The 19,680-nt window shown below is 39.2% G+C and overlaps 1 protein-coding gene, 1 long non-coding RNA gene and 1 pseudogene across 3 annotated transcripts in view; 2 read left to right on the top strand and 1 right to left on the bottom strand.

Annotated features, from left to right (window-relative positions):
• ATAD1 (ATPase family AAA domain containing 1) overlaps positions 1 to 9,221 on the bottom strand; it is a 39,330-nt gene extending 30,109 nt beyond the window's left edge. The window contains exons 1-2 of one of the 2 annotated variants that reach the window (XM_043476103.1): positions 9,112 to 9,221; positions 5,849 to 6,023 (exon numbers count right to left, since the gene is read on the bottom strand). In XM_043476103.1, the coding sequence (XP_043332038.1) occupies positions 5,849 to 6,010 (162 nt within the window). In that variant the 5' untranslated portion in view covers positions 6,011 to 6,023; positions 9,112 to 9,221. Of the gene's footprint in view, positions 1 to 5,848; positions 6,024 to 8,647; positions 9,091 to 9,111 lie in introns of those variants that run through there. The other variant, XM_043476102.1, reaches the window with a different exon arrangement.
• Positions 1,457 to 2,293, top strand: LOC122446197 (annotated as a pseudogene).
• A 12-nt stretch (positions 9,222 to 9,233) lies between the features above and the next one.
• LOC122446198 lies at positions 9,234 to 10,368 on the top strand. The gene is made up of 2 exons (XR_006270812.1): positions 9,234 to 9,355; positions 9,838 to 10,368. It is a non-coding gene; the product is annotated as an uncharacterized LOC122446198 (long non-coding RNA).
• The last annotated feature ends 9,312 nt before the right edge of the window (positions 10,369 to 19,680 follow it).

The raw sequence follows: 19,680 nt of genomic DNA, 5'->3' as shown, positions 1-19,680 counted from the left end.
AGACTGATCCTTCCCCTGCCATTTAGACCTACAATTTCAACAGCTCCATGAATATTTTCCCTTGGATTCCTACCACCAACACAAACTGAATATGCCCAAATCAAACGTCACCTTCTCAAGTATTTGCCCCATCTACAGATTCTAAAACTCTATAAAAGATACTATGAGTCTGAGGATTCCAGACAAATCTCAGATTCATCTGTAAGATGTCCCTTTTCTCATCATCACAAAATCCTTCGAACATTTACCTACTTTACCCACTCCACTCCTTTTGTCACTCCTTTATTCTAGGTCTTTGCCAGCACTACTTGTCTATAACCAACAGATAGATTTTCCTTCTAGTCTCCTTTGTCAGTGACATATTGGCATTTGCCAAGGGCATTTGTCTTCTGTCCCTGAGAGGACTGAATCCTGTGCTGCCACAGCTGTTGACCCTAGACATACTCTGAAGGGAGTCCAGGGTTGAGAATGAGGCATTTTGTGCTCCAGAGAAACTGCTGGGAACAGGTCTACAGATATTACTTTCAGGAACTGATATCTTCTTGGGCTCCAAAATCACTGCAGATGCTGACTGCAGCCATGAAATTAAAAAGACGCTTGCTCCTTGGAAAAAAAGCTATGACCAACCTAGACAGCATATTAAAAAGCAGAGACATTACTTTGCCAACAAAGGTCCACCTAGTCAAAGCTATGGTTTTTCCAGTTGTCATGTATGGATGTGAGAGTTGGATTATAAAGAAAGCTGAGTGCCGAAGAATTGATGCTTTTGAACTGTGGTGGTGGACAAGACTCTTGAGAGTCCTTTGGACTCCACGATCATCACACCAGTCAATCCCAAAGGAAATCAGTCCTGAATTTCATTGGTGGAACTGAAGCTGAAGCTCCAATACTTTGGCCATCTGATGCAAAGAACTGACTCCTTGGAAAAGATCCTGATGCTGGGAAAGATTCAAGGCAGAAGAGGGGGACGAAAGAGGATGAGATGGCTGGATGGCATCACCAACTCGATGGACATGAGTTTGAGCAAGCTCCAGGAGTTGGTGATGGACAGGGAAGCCTAGCGAGCTGCAGTCCATGGTGTCACAAAGAGTCCAACACAACTGAGCAACTGAACTGACCTGAACCCATCCTTGGATCTCCTCATATTTAGAAAAGCACTAAGTAAGTCTCCTCATGGTGACATCGCCTCCTTGGAACCAGTAGAAAAACCTTTTTGTACAAAAAGTGCTTGATTGCATGAACATTCCTTCACCAAAATCATGTATATTGACCTACTTGCTCCCTGCCTGACACCTTCATAAACAGCAGTTTCTCAGAGGTATCTGAGGTGCTGTCTCCCAGGCTGCAGTCCTCACTTTGCCCCAAATAAAACTTAACTGGCAACTCTCACGTTGTGCATCTTTTAAGTTGAAAGTTATGACGACTGATGAAAAGACCCAGAGTGGGAGATTGTGCTTGGAATAGTGGTGCACCATGTCCCGGGGTTCCAGCGCTGGTTTTGACTGACACATTACCATTTTTTCTCCCGAGGGACGGCTCTACCAAGTAGAATATGCTTTTAAGGCTATTAACCAGGGTGGCCTTACATCAGTAGCTGTCAGAGGGAAAGACTGTGCAGTAATTGTCACACAGAAGAAAGTACCTGACAAATTACTGGATTCCAGCACAGTGACTCACTTATTCAAGATAACTGAAAACATTGGCTGTGTGATGACGGGAATGACAGCTGACAGTAGATCCCAGGTACAGAGGGCACGCTATGAGGCAGCCAATTGGAAATACAAGTATGGTTACGAAATTCCCGTGGACATGCCGTGTAAAAGAACTGCTGATATTTCTCAGGTCTACACACAGAATGCTGAAATGAGGCCTCTTGGTTGTTGTATGATTTTAATTGGTATAGATGAAGAATAAGGCCCTCAGGTGTACAAGTGTGATCCTGCAGGCTACTATTGTGGGTTTAAAGCAACTGCTGCAGGAGTTAAACAAACTGAGTCAACCAGCTTCCTTGAAAAAAAAGTAAAGAAGAAATTTGATTGGACCTTTGAACAAACAGTGGAAACTGCGATTACATGCCTGTCTACTGTTCTATCAATTGATTTCAAACCTTCAGAAATAGAAGTTGGAGTAGTTACAGTTGAAAATCCTAAATTCAGGATTCTTACAGAAGCAGAGATTGACGCTCACCTTGTTGCTCTAGCAGAGAGAGACTAGACACTGTAGTTAGTTTACCAAATCCGTGACACCACTTGCCTGTGTGTTTGGTAACAACAGACCAACATTTTGGGGGCCCCTCGATTCAAAAAGGAACTTCTCCCACTACTTCTCCCACTCTTGCTGCCACTGAAATGGTCAGGACTCTGTATAAATAAAACCAGTGCTTTTGGGGGGGAAAAAAAAAAAAGAAAAGACCCAGAGTGGACTTCCTTCCTTTGCCTGAACTCTCTGAGGAATGGAGCCTTGGTACCAGCAGTGGCCCCTTGTAGCCATCCACCTCCCCGGGTAAATGAGACAATTTCCTGTCCCCTTAGCAAAATCAATTCCATTCCTCATACTTTCTTTAATAGAAAATCACATTGCACTTTCCTTAAGCAATCATGAACTAATTGTCCTTTATATTAGTATTCTGTAGATTGGTAAACATAAATACCAGTGATCATTTCTAAAAACAATTGCTTTCTTATAGAGGACATCTCAGGATGGCATCAGACATTATTTATTAATAGTCCAAAATCTCTAGTTTCTCTGTAAGAAAAAATTAGTGTTCAGTAATTAATATTTCTGAATCTTAATTTTTTTTCATAAAACAAAATTTTATATAACTGAAGGATCCTTCCTGGGACTAGTTAATTGCCTTTACAAAAAAACAGAAAAGAATGAAATTCCAGTGTTTCAAATCAGCTTGTTACACATCTATATAAACCCACAGTGCCCTGGCACAACATGCTTTCATTTTCTTTCTCATCATAGAGCTAGAATCCTGATTTATTTCAGCAGAGAATCCACAGGTGACAGGAAAGATTGTGGCATTAAAATATTCATTTACACTTTTGTGGTAGTTCAACAGTAGTTCTGGGCAAACTTGCAAACCATACAAGATTGAAAGCATCATAAGTGGGTGCTAAGACTCAAATGAGAAAAAGGGAAAAAAGAGAAAAAGTAGAAAGAAAAACCTCTGGGAATAGCCAGGGGTATTTAAATGAACCATAAGAATGCCAAAAATATTTAAACCCCCTTTTTTAAAAAGGGGATTTTTCTTTTTTGACTTAAAATATTTCACTCTAAACACCTTTATGTCATCTGTCAATGAAAAAATATCACTAATACACTGTGGACATCTTTTGCAAAGTATATCCATGCCCTTTTTCTTTGTCATGTGGTGAACTTCAACCTAGCAATTATTACGACAAATATTATAGTCTAAAGCTCAAACACATTTTAGCAATTTTGAAACTGAATTGCATACAAACCAAATAAAATGTACATTATAACAAGCATTTCCACCTAGGACTGTGGGGACACTTGAGCCTTCCGCACTGATCTCAGGGCCTTTTCATGCAGGTGCCTTTCTAAGTCATCAAGGCTGCCTTCAGCCTCATTTTCAGGCTCCTTTCTAGGCTCTGGCTCTGCTTCTGGTTTTCCTGTGCTGATGTGGTTGTGGGAGCAGCTATGAATGCAGGGGTTATAACATATGCCGTAGTGGCAGCTGCAGCCTTCTCCTTCCTGAATCTTTATTTTATTTGAAAATGACCTAGCTATTCAATAATTTCCATCACGATAGTTTAGCACAACCCTCGTAATTCAGACATCAGCTCCTTGTGACCAGCAGAAAACCTTTTTGTAAGATAAGTGCTTGATTGCATGAACTCCCCCTTCACCAAAATCACGAACACTGACCTTGCCCCCACCTCTTTGGAGCAGTTTCTCAGAACTATCTGAGGTGCTATCTGCCAGCCTGTAGTCCTCATTCTGCCCCCAATAAAACTTAACTCACAACTCTTATAGTACATCTTTTTTAAGTTGACACTGATTCCAATTCCTGTTATATGCTACAGTAAGGTGAATTATTCATAAAACATTGCTGTGAACATCACCTAAAATCTTTAATATACGATTGAGGAAAAAAAACAGTCTCTTTAGCAAGTGGTGTTGAGAAAGCTGGACAGCTGCATGCAGATCAATCAAGTTAGAAAAGATGATCACACCATACAAAAAATAAACTTAAAATGGCTTGAAGACCTAAATACGAGACATGATACCATAAAATGCCTAGAAGAAAGCATAGGCAAAAGATTCTCTGACATAAATAACAGCAATGTTTTCTAAGGAAATAAATGGGACCTAGTCAAACTTATCAGGGCTTCCCTGATAGCTCAGTTGGTAAAGAATCTCCCTGGAGTATGAGATCCCACTTTGATTTCTGGGTTGGTAAGGTCCGCTGGAGAAGGGATAGGCTACCCACTCCAGTATTGTTGGGCTTCCCTTGTGGCTCAGCTGGTAAAGAACCTGCCTGCAATGCGGGAGACCTGGGTTTGATCCCTGGGTTGGGAAGATACCCTGGAGAAGGGAACGGCTACCCACTCCAGTATTCTGGCCTGGAGAATTCCATGGACTGTACAGTCCGTGGGGTTGCAAAGAGTCGAACACAACTTCCACAATCAAACTTACAAGTTTTTGCACACCAAAGGAAACGATAAACAAAATGAAAAGACAACTTATGGACTGGGAGAAAACATTTGCAAACAATGCTACTGACAAGGGCCTAATTTCTAAAATATACAAACAGCTTATGCGATTCAGTAACAACAACAGAAACCAAACAATCCAATCCAAAAATGGGCAGAAGTCCTAAACAGACATCTCCTCAAAGACATACAGATGGCCAATAAGCAGATGAAAGGACATTCAACACTGCTAATTATTAGAGAAATGCAAATCAAAACTACAATGAGGTATCACTTCACACCAGTCAGAACGGCCATCATCTAAAAAGTCTACAGAGAGTAAATGTTGGAGAGGGTGTGGAGAAAAGGGAACCTTCCAACACTGTTGGTGGGAATGTAAACTGGTGCAACCACTATGGAGGACAGTATGGAGGTTCCTTAAAACACTGAAAATAAAACTATCATAGGATCCAGCAAGCCCAGTTCTGGGGCTCTATCAAGAGAAAACTATGATTCAAAGAGATACATGCACCCCAATGTTTACAGTAGCACTATTTACAACAGCCAAGACCTGGAAGCAACCTAAAAGTCCTCAGACAGATGAATGCAGAAAGAAGATGGGTGCAGTGCATATTAACAGTGCAATACTACTCAGCCATAAAAAAGAAATGAAACAGTGCCATCTGCAGCAACATGGATGGACCCAGGGCTTATTGTACTAAGTGAAATAAATCAAACAGAGAAAGACAAATATCATATGATATCACTTAAATGTGGAGACTAAAATACAATACAAATGAACTTATTTACATAACAGGAACATTTCACATGTTACACAAAGTAAAATGTATACCATTACTGAAGATAAAATTTTTTATTTAGTGTGTTGAAAAATTTTACCTAGATTCCTTCATTTATAAGCTGAAAAATTATTCTAACTAGGATGTTCATTAAAAATACTGTAATATTTTTATTCTTCACTTTTTCTCCTAAGTTGCCTATACGGTTGAAAAGGATTTAACAAAAAATACTCTTTTAGGAATAATGAAATATTACATAAAAACATATTTCCACATGGGTCTTATAGAATTTGTCATTAATTTATAATTCTACTATATCCTTAGTTTTGTGAAAAAGTATTTGTTAGCTACAAGAAAAATGATCCTCAAACATTTTATTCATACCTGTTTCTGGGCTTCTACCTTTTGCTTTCTGGTTGGATCAATTGCATCTACCATCCATTTAATTGTAAAGTATGTTACTGCACCAAATATTGTCAAACGGAAAATTAAACCAACAACTTCATTCCGACTCAAGGGACGAGAAAAGGTTTCAGCATGTACCATCTTGATTGTTAACCTTAAAAAACAAATAGAAATGTCAGCAGATAATAACTAGATTCATTAAAACTGGGAGGCTGATAGGTAGCATAAACAAACAAGAAAAACTGACTTTTAGTCAAAGTCAACATTACCTACCTTGTAATTGTTTTAGTTAAGGAGAAATGGATTTTTAAATATTAAGTAAACAAACACATTTTAAGCTCCTCTTGGAAACAGGCTTATTTATTAAATTTTTTAATAAACTTTCTTAAAAGTTCAAATAATTTTAAGTACAGAATAATTCTATTCAAAAATGCAGTAAATGTCTTAAGGCATTTACTCTCTTAAAGAACTTTTCAATAACTATTTCAGGGAATCTAGAAAAATAATGACTATAATACTTACACAACTGAAAAAAGGCAACCAAACAATGAAATACTTTACTAATGTAATGGTACACGAGGTAATTTCTGAGTAAAATTCAAACTGTGAACGGACTCGCTGTTCCCTCATACTTACTTTTAAAGGTTTCCAAAGCTTGCTAAAATTTATACATGCCATTTCTCAATTCACACGTGACATGAAATTTTTGGAGCCATCTTACTATTTCCAACAACCTAGCTATGTATGAAACAAGCAGAATCTTCAAAATGTTTGAGCCACAAAAATATAGCTCTCACCCAAGATAAAGAGGAAAAAAGGAGGCAACATGCCTATTTTGACACATATACCTAAGCAGTTACAGCAACCACAGCTTGGCTTACAGGAGGCATGCACACCTGTCAAAGGCAATGACCATCCAGTAGAATAAGCTTTAGGGATGATGTGACTGTCACATGTTGAGAGAGAATCTTGGCCTCAAATAACGCCATTATACTCTCTCCACAAGGAGTGTGCTGAGTACTATGTGATTTGGCGGGGGTGGGGAATGTATATTTTGCATTTGTGTGAAAAGGAATCCAAAATCTGTACTCAGAACAACAGGTGAAAATTAGGTTCTTCATAGGCTAATTTATGGTCATTCCAGCTCTAAAATTATTGTTTCTATTCTCACTAGTACTATTTAGTTAAAGATTTTCTTCAGTCATTCCAACAGAATTGGTGTCAGACTATTGAACGATTTCCAAAAGAAAAGTCAAGGATTCCAACCTTCTGCATCACTAGGAGACATTCACTTCACAACAATACACTATTTAATTTAAACTTAACAATCAGGTTTAAATTAAATAACTGAAAAACCTTTATTTTGGATAAAGACATTTTGGCCTAGGGATATTAAATGACTTAATTCATACAATAAAGCACTTATCAAGCATGTGTATATATTGCCTACTGTATCTTGAGTATACAATAATGGCTAAGACACAATTACTTTACTTCAGGAATGCACAGTCCATTATTATCTTATTAAAAATTAAGCTTGAATAACCAACCCCCTCTCCAACAACAACAAAAAAAGCTAGAGAAAAGCCATATAGTTAAAAATCTCTTATGGAACAAATCAAAGTGTGCTTTCTATCATCATCATGGATTTCTAAAAATGGGTTAACAATACTCTCCTTCTTATAGTAAGTGGAAAACTGTCTTCTCTAGTCTTTATTCCAACACAGTAAATTTGAAAATTCAGTTGGAACATGTGGTATCATTATGTGGGAGCATTATTCACAACTGAAAATAAAACAACAGGCAAAATAAAGATTTATTAGCTTAAACTGCTGCTGCTGCTGTTAAGTCACTTCAGTCGAGTCCGACTCTGTGTGACCCCATAGACGGCAGCCCACCAGGCTCCCCCATCCCTGGGATTCTCCAGGCAAGAATACTGGAGTGGGTTGCCATTTCCTTCTCCATAACTTAAACTAGTGGTAGTCAAATAAAATGTTTTCAAAAGTTTTGAGTTAGTAGTGATAAAACTGCCATCTACTGGATGGTCACTGAAATACACGAACTAGGACAACTATCAGTATACCCCATTCAACGAGATAACAATTTTTAAACCTGTTAGAAAAATCAAGACAAAGTCTTTGCAAACCATATATTTTCCTATAATTAAACTATTAACTGCAATAGAGTGCTCTGGACCTGGTCACTTCTAAAAGGGATCCTTCTTCTAAAATGACTTCAAAATCCAGAAATGAAAGTGAAACTTCTACTTGTAGGTTGTAACTGAGTACTTGATTATACACTCATCTATCATTCATATGACATTGATATGCTTGCAATGTAAGGCTGTTACGGTAACAATACCATTACAGCAGAATATATAAAATTTGCACATGCATACACTATGGGCTATATTTCAATTTTGTATGAACATTAGGATCAATACACAAATATACACATAAACATGGATGATGCCATGTACAACTAAGAAATATGGCAAAACACCGTTAACTCAGTTATTTGTTAGGCAAATATAACAACATATAGCTCCATTATAAAGAGTTCTCCATTTCAGTGTAGTAAACTTTAAAATCGTACCACCTCCTCAATAAGCAGTTTACTGGCAGGTTAAGGTCCAAGAGTATGGTATTCATGCTACAGCACCTCTCTAATTCACTGCAGTGTTCTACAAAGTTTTTCTCAACCCCAGAAGTCCCAGTTTCGCAGACATCAAGGCCCTATGAACACTGCCTGTGACAAAGAAAGCCTGCCAACACTCACATAAAGGACGGGTTATTATTAACAGCACCATCCTCTGCGAAAGCGTGCCCAGGCTTGAAGAACCACCTCCACTTTTGCACGAGGTGGTAGTGCCTGGGCGACAATCAGACCCGGCTCGTTCTGGCCGCCTTTCCCTAGGACCCCAGTTCTGAGGTCGCCCGGAACGATCCTCAAGTCACCGCAGCGACCAGGCTGCCTGAAAGGGCCTACGTCCTGGGGGCAGCGCTAACGGAGACTTAAGGGCCTAGGCCGGGCCGGGCGCCAATGCGAAGCCCGGGACGCCCTTGGAGGTTAATCCGGTGGATACGAAGGGCTGCGGGAAGCTGAGAAGCGACAATGAGGTAGGGCGTGGAAGGACGGCGAGGTGACCAGAGATCGGCTTCCCAGGCCCGCGCGGGTCCCTGAAGGAGCTCAGCTGGATCCATCTCCCGCCCCACGAAGCCCCGCGGGAAGCCGCTACTCACCCCCGGGGTTGAAACAGCGGCCGCAGGAGCCCTTACCAGCCTTACACAGGAAGGAAACGCCGCCTGGGAAAGAACGCTTCCGGCGGGAGTAGCGGCCCGCCCCCTCGCACGGAGCATGCGCGGCCGTGGCCGAGTGCTTGGGGGCGTGTTTCCGGCTTTCAGAAGTGGTGGGGGGATTCGGTGGGTGCGAGGTCACTCATCAGATGTGTAACCTGCTCTCCGCTGAAGCGAACCTCTGAGTTGAGTTGAGTATCAGAGATAGGACTGGGGCAGGCGCTTGTCACGTAAAGTCCCTGCCCTGCTCCCAGCTCCTGTCGCAACACTGACAAATCCGGGAGCCTTCTTGAGAGTGCAAAGAAATGCTCAGTATTCTGAGTATTCAAAGAAGTTCTTTCTTGACTTCTGCTTGACCCTTACCTCGGCCCTTCACCGTCCCCCTGCCCCCGAGCCCCGGTGCAAACCCACACGCTGCTGTTCTGTCCTTTAGCCAAAGCTCTAACGCGCATGGCCAACCCCCACCCTTCACCATCTGTCTTTCAGTTTTAGGGTGAGCTCACCCACCTCCTCATCGTCTGCGCAGACAAACACCTGGGGGTGGTGCCTAAAATCTGCGAAAGGATTCTGTAGCCTACGGGGGCAGGCCTGATAGCAGGGACAAAATAGGGCACTGTAACAGGTTTTGCATTTCGGTGACTTCCCTTTTTCTTTTCCCCTTCCCCTTTCCAGAATGAGACGTGGTGAACAAGGTCCCCAGGGAGCAAATCTGAAAGCCGACTCCTCCAAAACACAGACTACCATGGGGCGAGACGACATTAGACTTTGTCCCCAAGTATACCAGCATCACTTCCTTCAGACTGAGGCGGTGAGACTAAGAAGTAATGGGACAGTTCCTCTTCCTACCCTCCTCGGAAGGCAGTGTGTGCCTCTCGACTTTAGACAGCATCCTTGATGGCTAAAATTCTACAGCCTGATTGTTGAATCTAGTGAACGCAAGCTTGTGATATTGTGAGGATAATAACTACAGTTCACTGAATGTCTGCTTATTGGCAGGCATATTGGCAGGCTATATGTATCTATGGGAGCCTCGAGGGCTACAGTCCATGGGGTCGCAAAGAATCCGAAAGGACTGAACTCAGTGAGATTTCTATGCTTCACACCCTTAACCTAAATTCCTCAAAATCCCCAATCTTCTAAAATAGCCATTATTTTATTTTTATTTATTATTTATAGATGAGCATATTTTAAAGCTTAGATAAATTTTCCCAAGTTCATGCACCCAATAACTGACAAAATTTCATTGGGACCTAGATCTGATTCAAATCCTACACTTTACATTCTCTCTTTGAAGTAGTAATTTAATATCAGTTAAATTTTAAAATCAAGGCGAAAGAGGTAAGACCATGACATGATGAAATCTTAATTAAGACTTTAAAGAGTAAGGAAGGGATGACAGCAATATGATGAATATTTTAAAACTATGATTGAATTTATTGACAAAAATCAGAATGGAATCTAATACTGTAAGTGGTTCATGCTTTACATTGATGCCTTTTTGCCTATATTTTTGCTTACAACCATAAATAAATTATTTTAAAAAAATGATATGAAGCTGGGTTTGGCAGTGCTGTGAAAGTGAAAGTGAAGTCACTCAGTTTTGTCCGACTCTTTGCCACCCCGTGGACTGTAGCCTACCACGCTCCTCCATCCATGGGATTTTCCAGGCAAGAGTACTGGAGTGGGTTGCCATTTCCTTCTCCAGAGGATCTTCCCGACCCAGGGATCCAACCCAGGTCTCCCACGTTGTAGGCAGACGCCTTACCGTCTGAGCCATGATTATTCAGAGAGGGTAATAAGATTTGGAGAACTACAGAATGGTTATGAGACCAGGATAATATTTACCAAAAAACACAAGCCATGTGTTCAGCAGTCTTGGAAGAGATTCTCCACTGGGTCCCTGGGATTATCCTCAATGTGAGTCATTGCTTATGATGCTCATAGGAGCATGCCTTGACAGAGCTAAAAGGTAGAAGTTATCAAAGGAAAGAACTTTAGGTTTTGTGGCTGGTGACGATAATCATACCCACTGGTAAGGAAAATGAGCTGAGACATTCAAGGTGGTGATAGATTTCCATCATTCACTGAATGAAACTGGGTCAACTAAGGCCCCCACTTGCCTTACTCTGAGAACCAGGATAACCAGCCTACCCAGTTTGTCTGACATTAAGGGGGTTTCTAGGACATAGATCTTTAAATGCTAGTATCGGGGAAGTCTCAGGCAAGCCATGGGGAGTTGGTCACCCTACTCGGATCATCCTAAATGAAATCTAGAACCAGGTGGAGCTATCAGTATGGTTGCATCTGTACTCAATTCATCTGCTTAATATCTGGGGTTCAGTTGCACAGGAAAGGTAATTGTTGGATAAATTAATTAAGGCTGACTGTAAAGAGTCTAGTCACTTCAGTTGAGTCCAACTCTTTGAGAGCCCCTGGACTGTAGCCCACCAGGCTTCTCTGTCCATGGGTTTCTCCAGGCAAGAACACTGGAGTGGGTTGCCATTCCCTTCTCCAGGGGATCTTCCCAACCCAGGGATCAAACCCAGGTCTCCTGATCACAGACAGATTCTTTACCACTGAGCCACCTGGGAAGCATCAAGAGTCTACCTGCCCCCAAATAAATATTGCCGCTCATGCCTTTTTCCAGTGGTTTAACTATAAATTGAGTACCTACATCTCTCCTTTTTTGGATCTGATTTTTATTTAGCAAATCCTTAGGAAGCCTTCTATGTTTGGGCCCTAAGACATCAAATTACTGCCTTCCCTTATACCATGAACATTCATTTCCAGCAATCACTAAATCAGCTATATTCTTCCAGAATAGAACTGAGTGAACATATGCTTTTCATCCCAGGATAGCTTTATATAATCCCTGGCAGCACAAAGCACCATATTTGGCCCTCAGTAGGGGCTCAATAAATAATTCACTATGTGTAATATTAATCAGGAAATTATAACAACAGATTTTTGGTAGACCTTCTGAGCCTTCCCTCCGTGATTGTCAGAATCAAGATATTAAAAATAGTTATTATATTTACTGTAAAAAGTTTTTGTTTATTTTTATCTTTTGTGATTAGTCGTTCATATTTTCTTTTTTTTTTTTGGTTCATATTTTCTATTTCTTTCTGTTTTAGTTTTGAAAAGTTATACTTTTCTAAGAATTTCTCCATTTCTTCCAGGTTGTTCATTTTATTGGCATATAGTTGCTGGTAGTAGTCTCATGATCCTTTGTGTTTCTGCATCGTCTATTGTAACTTTTCCTTTTAATTTTAATGATTTGAGTCTTCTCCATTTTTTCTTGATGAGTCTGGCTAATGTCTCATCAATTTTGTGTATCTTCTCAAAGAAACAGCCTTTAGTTTTATGTATCTTTGCTATTATCTCCTTCATTTCTTTTTCATTTATTTCTTCCATGATCTCTATGATTTCTTTGCTTCTACTAACTTTGGGGGACTTTTGTTCTTTTTCTAGTTGCTTTAGCTGTAAGGTTAGGTTGTTTGTGTGATGTTTCTCTTGTTTGTTGAGGTAGTCTTGTGTTGCTATAAACATCCCTCTTAGCTCACATCCCACAGGTTTTGAGCTGTCATATTTTCATTGTCATTTATTTCTAGGTATATTTTGATTTCCTCTTTGATTTCTTCAGTGGTCTCTTGGTTATTCAGAAACATATTGTTTAGCCTTCATGTGTTTGTGTTTTTTTTAATAGTTTTTTCCCCTGTAGTGATATCTAATCTTACATTGTTGTGGTCAGAAGATATATGAAATGATTTCAATTTTTTAAAATTTATAAAGGCTTGATCTGTGACCCCAGATGTGATCTGTGCTGGAGAATGTTCCATGTGCACTGATAAAAAAGTAAAATCTGTTTTTGTATGAAATGCCCTGTAGATCCATTATCAATTAGGTCCAACTTGTCCATTGTATCATTTAACGCTTGTGTTTCCTTATTAATTTTCTATCTGGATGATCTGTCTGTTGGTGTGAGTAGGGTGTTAAATCCTCCACTATTATTGTGTTACTGCTGACTTCCCCTTTGGCATTTGCCTTATGTATTGAGACGCTCCTATGTTGGGTGCATATATATATTTATAATTGTTATATCTTCTTCTTGGATTGATCCTTTGATCATTGTGTAGTGTCCTTGTCTCTTGTAATGGTCTTTAAAGTCTATTTTATCTGACATGATATTGCTACTCTTGCTTTCTTTTGACTTCCATTTGCATGGAATATCTTTTTCCAGCCCCTCACTTTCAGTCTGTATGTGTCCCTAGGTCTGAAGTGTGTCTCTTGTAAATACCATATATTAAGGGTCTTATTTTTGTATCCATTCAGCAGATCTGTATCTTTTGGTTGGAGCATTTAATCCATTTACGTTTAAGGTAATTATTGATATATACGATCCTATTGTTTTGGATTTGTTTTTATAGGCCTTTTCTTTCTCTTGTGTTTCCTGTCTCAAGCAGTTCCTTAATATTTGTTATATAGCTGATTTGGTGGTGCTGAATTCTCTTAACTGTTGCTTTTCTGAAAAGCTTTTGATTTCTCCTTCAAATCTGAGTGAGATCCTTGCTGGATAGAGTAACTTTGGTTGTAGCTTTTCCCCTTTCATTGCTTTAAGTAAATCTGCCACTCTCTTCTGGCCTGCAGAGCTGATGTTGTTTGTTTTTAAACTGATGCCTCTTAAGACAGTTCATGGCAGTTCTCTCCTCAGGAAACTAAATTTTCCTTTGTTTTTGTTGGTTGGATGGAGGTGTGGGTAGTTTTCTCTGCAGCCAAGGTAAATCAATGCACTAGACCCTTGAAGGGGGAAGGGATTCCTTCGATTAGGAACTGTAGAATTTCTCTGTGAGTCTATTCACTTGAACAACTTGGCAAAGTGCATATTCCCAGGTCCCGGTCTTAAAAGGCTCCTATTTAACTGCTCTAGGTTTTGGTCCAAGTCTTTGTATTCTGAATAAGCATTTGCAATTATTTGGATATAGGTAGTTTGGGACCACACCTTGACAAACTCTTAGTATATAAAAGTCTTATATATAGTACATAAACTTTAAAAAAATCTTAGTATATACAAACTCATATGTAAAATTATTAGTGATAATTTTGTATATATTTTTGTACAAATCTTTTCTGTCTCAGACCCAAAAGCTTATTTGATTCACTGAACCATTAAGCTAGCTGGGATACATTAAGAAATCAAGGCCAGGAAGCCTCATGACAAGATGCAGAATAAAACAGTCTTTGGAAAGAAAAACAAATCTGAAATATTGGATAAATAAACATGGTAAACATGACTGTATTCATTGCTCATTAGAAATGATTCACTTGACAGTGATTTAGAAAGAATAGAACTTCAAGAAATAGATAAAATTATATAGCAATAGTTCTGCCAGTGTAAGAGTCACTTGGTAACCTTGGTTCTTTTAAAAATATTTCATTGAAAAATAATAATCTTGATTATTACTTTGACACATTAAATAATAGAATGGGTGGAGGAAGAAAAGTAAAGCAAAAATATGAAACTGTATCTGAAGCCATGAAAGCACTGAGAAAGACTAATTTTGGGTGCTTGAAATTCTAGGAGAAAGAATAAGAGGGCATCAAGGCAGAAATAATGGAAAATCAAAATTTCAACAGATTGTACGAAGTGGAAAGATGAATTGATAGCTTCATTCTATAAAAACCACAGAGAACCAAAAGACTCAACAGTAAAGTGCAAAGAATATTGTAAATGTACCTTTCATGCTTTAATGTTTTTAAACTTTGTATATAATTTAAAATGAGTGTATACAGTAATTAGTGTATATGTAATTTTCTCATATCATCAGGGTAGCACTAATCCACATTCTTACATTGCTTTATAATCATTTTTGTCAAGGACTGCTTCCAATTATGCATTTCTTTTTTACAGTTTATGCTACCAGAAAATATTTTCTAGAGCTTACCTCTTTAAAATTTGCAGTATTTTGTTGTTTATCTTTAATGCAGTACTGAAAATAGACTGTTTAAGTGATTGTTGTTCTGTCACTGAGTTGTGTTCAAGTGATACCATCTGTGAAAGGTCAGAATTGATCAAACCAGGGAATTGGTTGGGAAGGTGTCTAACCTTGCTGTAGCCTTATTAGCAAGAGTTTTAAGGCACAAATGAAAGGGTAAACTCCCTAGAATTTATTTGGGCCCTTCCTAAATGCCTTTCCATATAATTTTTTTTAAATGGGAGAGGAGAAGGGAGGGCTTGGATAAGAATAACAAAGATATGAATTCATTAGCCAAAATAGAAGAAACTGTAGTTGAAACATTAATTCTCAATTCCTGTAACAGCAGATTGATAGATGAAGCATAAAACAAGACCAGATGCTGTGGTTTCCAGGATGCACTTGGCTTCCCATCCTTTATAACCTGGAGCATTTTTTGCTGTAAATAGGTCATTTGCTTGCTCTCATTTACCTGATTCTAGGAAAATGCCCTTGAAAGTATTTGAAAAATAAGACTTTCATTAAGCTTTTGCTTAACATTTTAAAAGCTAAGATTGCATGAAACCTCTCCCAACCTCATTTCTCTATTAGTCAGAATAACCTGTAACCTTGAAGCATAAGTAAAACTGAAATCGACAAGAAAAATTCAAGATCTTTTATTTTCTAAGGACTTAAATTTATGTCCATAGTACTGGCATAGTAGTCATCTCACAGAATTATAATTGAGGTTTAAGTTTCTCTATTCTTCTATCAGTTGTGAACTTCTTGAGAAAAGGGGATACCTAGGACATAGGAGGAAATTAACGAATGTTTTAATTAGCTAATTTACCACCACCACCCCTCAGTCTGACATTTTGAATGGGGCTTTTCAGACACCATTCTAATAGATTTACGGTTACTGGGAAGGGAAAAAGAGGAAAGAAAGGCAAATAGTCCAAAGAAAAGGACATGTGCTGGACTTCCCTGGTGGTCCAGTGATTAAGAATCTGCCTTACAGTGTAGGGGACATAAGTTCGATCCCTGGTCTGGAAAGATTCGACATGCCACGGGTTAACAGCCTGTGAGCCGCAACTACTGAGCCCCAGTCTAGAGCCTGTTCTCAGCAAAAGAGAAGACACTGCAGTGAGAAACACATGCCCTGCAATTAAGAGAATAGCCCCCTACTCCCTGCCGCTAGAGAAAGTTCATATACAGCAACGAAAACCCAGCACAACCAAAAATAAATAAATAAATGAATACAATCTTGACAAAGTTCAAATTTATAAAACAACAACAGCAACAAAGAAAAGGACATGTGCAATCAAACCATTTTACTGACCTTGATTATATTATTGTCCTGTCATGACAAATCTGTTCCTGATATGTCCACCAGAGACCAGTCCCATCAGGTATACAGAGGTTTAAGAACATGGACGCTGCAGCCCAACAGAGTTGGCTTTGGATGTAAGGTCTGTTCTTTACTAGCTCTGTGACTCTGGGCAAATTATTAAGATCTCTAAGCCTCAAGTTCCTCACCTCTCATACAGGGACAAAATGGAGTTACACTGAGAATTAAAGCAGACAGTGCCTGGAAAGTGCTGCATACTATTCTTGACACTTAGCAAGTGCTCAATAAACATGCCACTGAACTAGCTCAGATGTTATTTTGATTATACTGTGAAGTGATATCCTCTCATTTCCAGAAGTTTATATGAACAGAGATTCTTTCGTATCTCTTAAGTATTTGTGTGAGCACTTGTCAACTGTGGCATATTGTCTGGGAATGTTTATCTTCTCTGGCTTGTGAAGAGGCCCTGCCTCTGTCCCTTTGACCTCTTAGTTCCCTCATTCTCAGTTTTAATACACCCCTCTGGGTGAGTCTTACAGATTAGTATTCTATAAAGTATTAGTGATAGTTATGGAAAACCTGTAAGATTTCATCCTTGTGGCCGCCCCAGACAACTAAGTTTAAAATATTGATCAGTCCATGAAAATGACTATCTGGATATTTCTCAGTTCACTGAAGACTATCATTAATATTGACTGTCATTCCCACCTGTCTAATAACAGCCATTTATTGAGCTTACAGTTCTTACTCTCATATTTTTCTGAAGACTCAAGTATCTTGTAAAAATGCAAATCTTCATAGAACTGTTGATTTTTTTTAAGCTAGAGGTTTAACCTGTCTTTTATTCCCATTCATTATTTGTTTTGGGAAAAACATCCTTACCTGGATTGCCTAGTGAGTTTTGTCCTGAAGAAAGAAATTAGTTCAGTGGATGAAAATGAGAAGCTGAACCAGATTTGAGATTTTAGAGGTCAATACTTTCCCATCTCTTATCATTTTGCAAATGGCAACATTTTTATTACCCTCCCATCTCTTATCATTTTGCAAATGGCAACATTTTTATTACCCTTGAGGACTGTCATAACATGAGAGCTGCTATTTTTCATGTAAAATTGAATTAATTTGAGCATAATATGTTTTTTAAAAAATATGTACTATGTGCAACTCTTGGAAATGCTCCTAAAGTTGAGGGAATTTACTGAGCAAATACAATGGTATATCCTGCTTAGAGACTGAGTAAATGGCTTTCAAAGGCAAAAGCAAGGGAAAACTTGCTAATTTTAGATGTTTAGGGGTAAAATATCTACTAGGCCTTCTTTCATCTTAGGTCAAACAGTAGTGGACTAGCAAGCTAAAGTTAGATTTGCCCGCCCCTCTTGTTTATTGCTAGTGTTTCTGAAACCAGAAAAACAAAACAAAGGGGTAAAAAAAGAAAGAAAGCAAAGTCTGTATGTAACTTGAGTTAGAGAAGTACAGGAACAAATATACCAAGTTGGCAGTGCTCAAAGCCCCATTCAACTTCAAAATAGTATACCTGATAGAGTTTCACAAACCTTTCTCTTTTCTAGCCTGCTCTTTATTAAGTTTAAATACCAAAACCATTCTGAGAGCTTTGAATGCCCATATAAGGTGTAGAGCCAGAGGCATGCATTTTCTGAGTTCCCAAGGTCAGAAGAAGGGACAGTAAAGGAAAGGAGACAAAGAAGTCAACTCCCCAACAGTGTTTTCTTCACCTTGGTGTTTTGCAGAAAAGTTGAAGAGATGCTAATGATTCTTAACCAACTGAAAGCAGCGTTAGAATGCTGTCTAGGTATTCTTACACCCCTGACTAGGCAGTGTTCCACCTTCCACACTCCAGTCCATCCTTCATTCAATACTGCGTGTGTGCTAAATTGCCTCAGTTGTGTCTGACTCTTTGCAACCGTATGGACTGTAGCCTGCCAGGCTCTTCTGTCCATGAGATTGTTCAGGCAAGAATACTGGAGTGGATTGGCATGTGATCCTCCAGATGATATTCCTGACCCAGAGATCAAAGCCATCTCCTGTTTCGGCAGGTGGGTTCTTTACCACTAGCGCCACCTGGAAATCCTACTTACGCTAGATAAATAGGCTTGCCATAGTTTATTATTGTGTTGTCCTCACAAGCTGGTATTCAAGGAGCCTTCCCTGACCACTTCCTTGGGACTCTTGGAAGTAAACATAAAAACAGTTTAAATGACTGGTTAAAAACCTATGAAATACAGTGATTATTCTCGGTGGGAGGGATTGGGGGCAGGAAGGGGAGAGTAAATAATCATGTGTCTTCAGTTGAGAGTATCACAAGGATTTCCAGGACATGAACTCACATTCATAGACCAAGAACAGAAGACAAGTAAAAAAACCTCTGCAGAGGCACAACATTTCCTCCTCATTCCCTAGGAAGGTGGGGATCTATGATACTCCTTTTTAATAATCATCCCCAAATTCTGTTTCTGTGCCCAACACAATAAAGCGTTTCCAAGGACAGAGTGTCAGATAGGTGAAGAACAAACAGCCTCTGCAAAGTAGTTTGAAGCATGTAAAAAGTAGATTATTGAGGTCAGTACTGAGGAAATTCTAAGTTATTGGAAATTATTATGTCCTAAATGACAGCTCTGTGACCTGTCTCATGTTAGGTAGCCTTTCTGGGTTTCCTCCTCTGAAACTGAACTAGTTCTACAAGCTTCATGATTCCATGATTTGTTCATTCTGACCTATATGAGAGAACTGTCTAAGAAGACCTTGTGTAGTAATCTCTTGTCAATTACCATTTCGCCAGTCATAATTTTGTCACAGTTTGGTTTTCTCTTTGTATGCCTAAATTTTACAATCTGTGATCTTTGTGTATGTATGTACGGTTGAGTTTAGTTCCTTGAAACCAAAGAACTTAATTACAGTTATCCCTACCCTCATCTCCATTCCTACCGCAATCTTAAAGTCAGATGGCAAAGAGAGAGGCAGTCTGCCATTCTCCATCCCCACTGTATATGATGAGTGGAGAATAACAGGAGGAGGCCAGGCCTAGAAAAACCATGCCCTTCTTTTCTGGAAAGACCAGATGGTTACTAAGAATGTTGCCAAGCTTGCAAAAATGATACCAGTGGGAAAAGCAAATACAGGAAAGTGTTGAATATCAATAAAGGCTATATCAGGAACTTTAAAAAAAGAAGTGTGGTTAACATAAACTCTGTCTTCCAC

This window comes from Cervus canadensis, chromosome 8 (assembly GCF_019320065.1).
Source record: "Cervus canadensis isolate Bull #8, Minnesota chromosome 8, ASM1932006v1, whole genome shotgun sequence".
In the NCBI taxonomy this organism is placed as follows: Eukaryota; Metazoa; Chordata; class Mammalia; order Artiodactyla; family Cervidae; genus Cervus; species Cervus canadensis.
The sequence above is the reverse complement of the archived record's forward strand: the minus strand, read 5'-3'. Positions and strand labels throughout refer to the sequence as shown.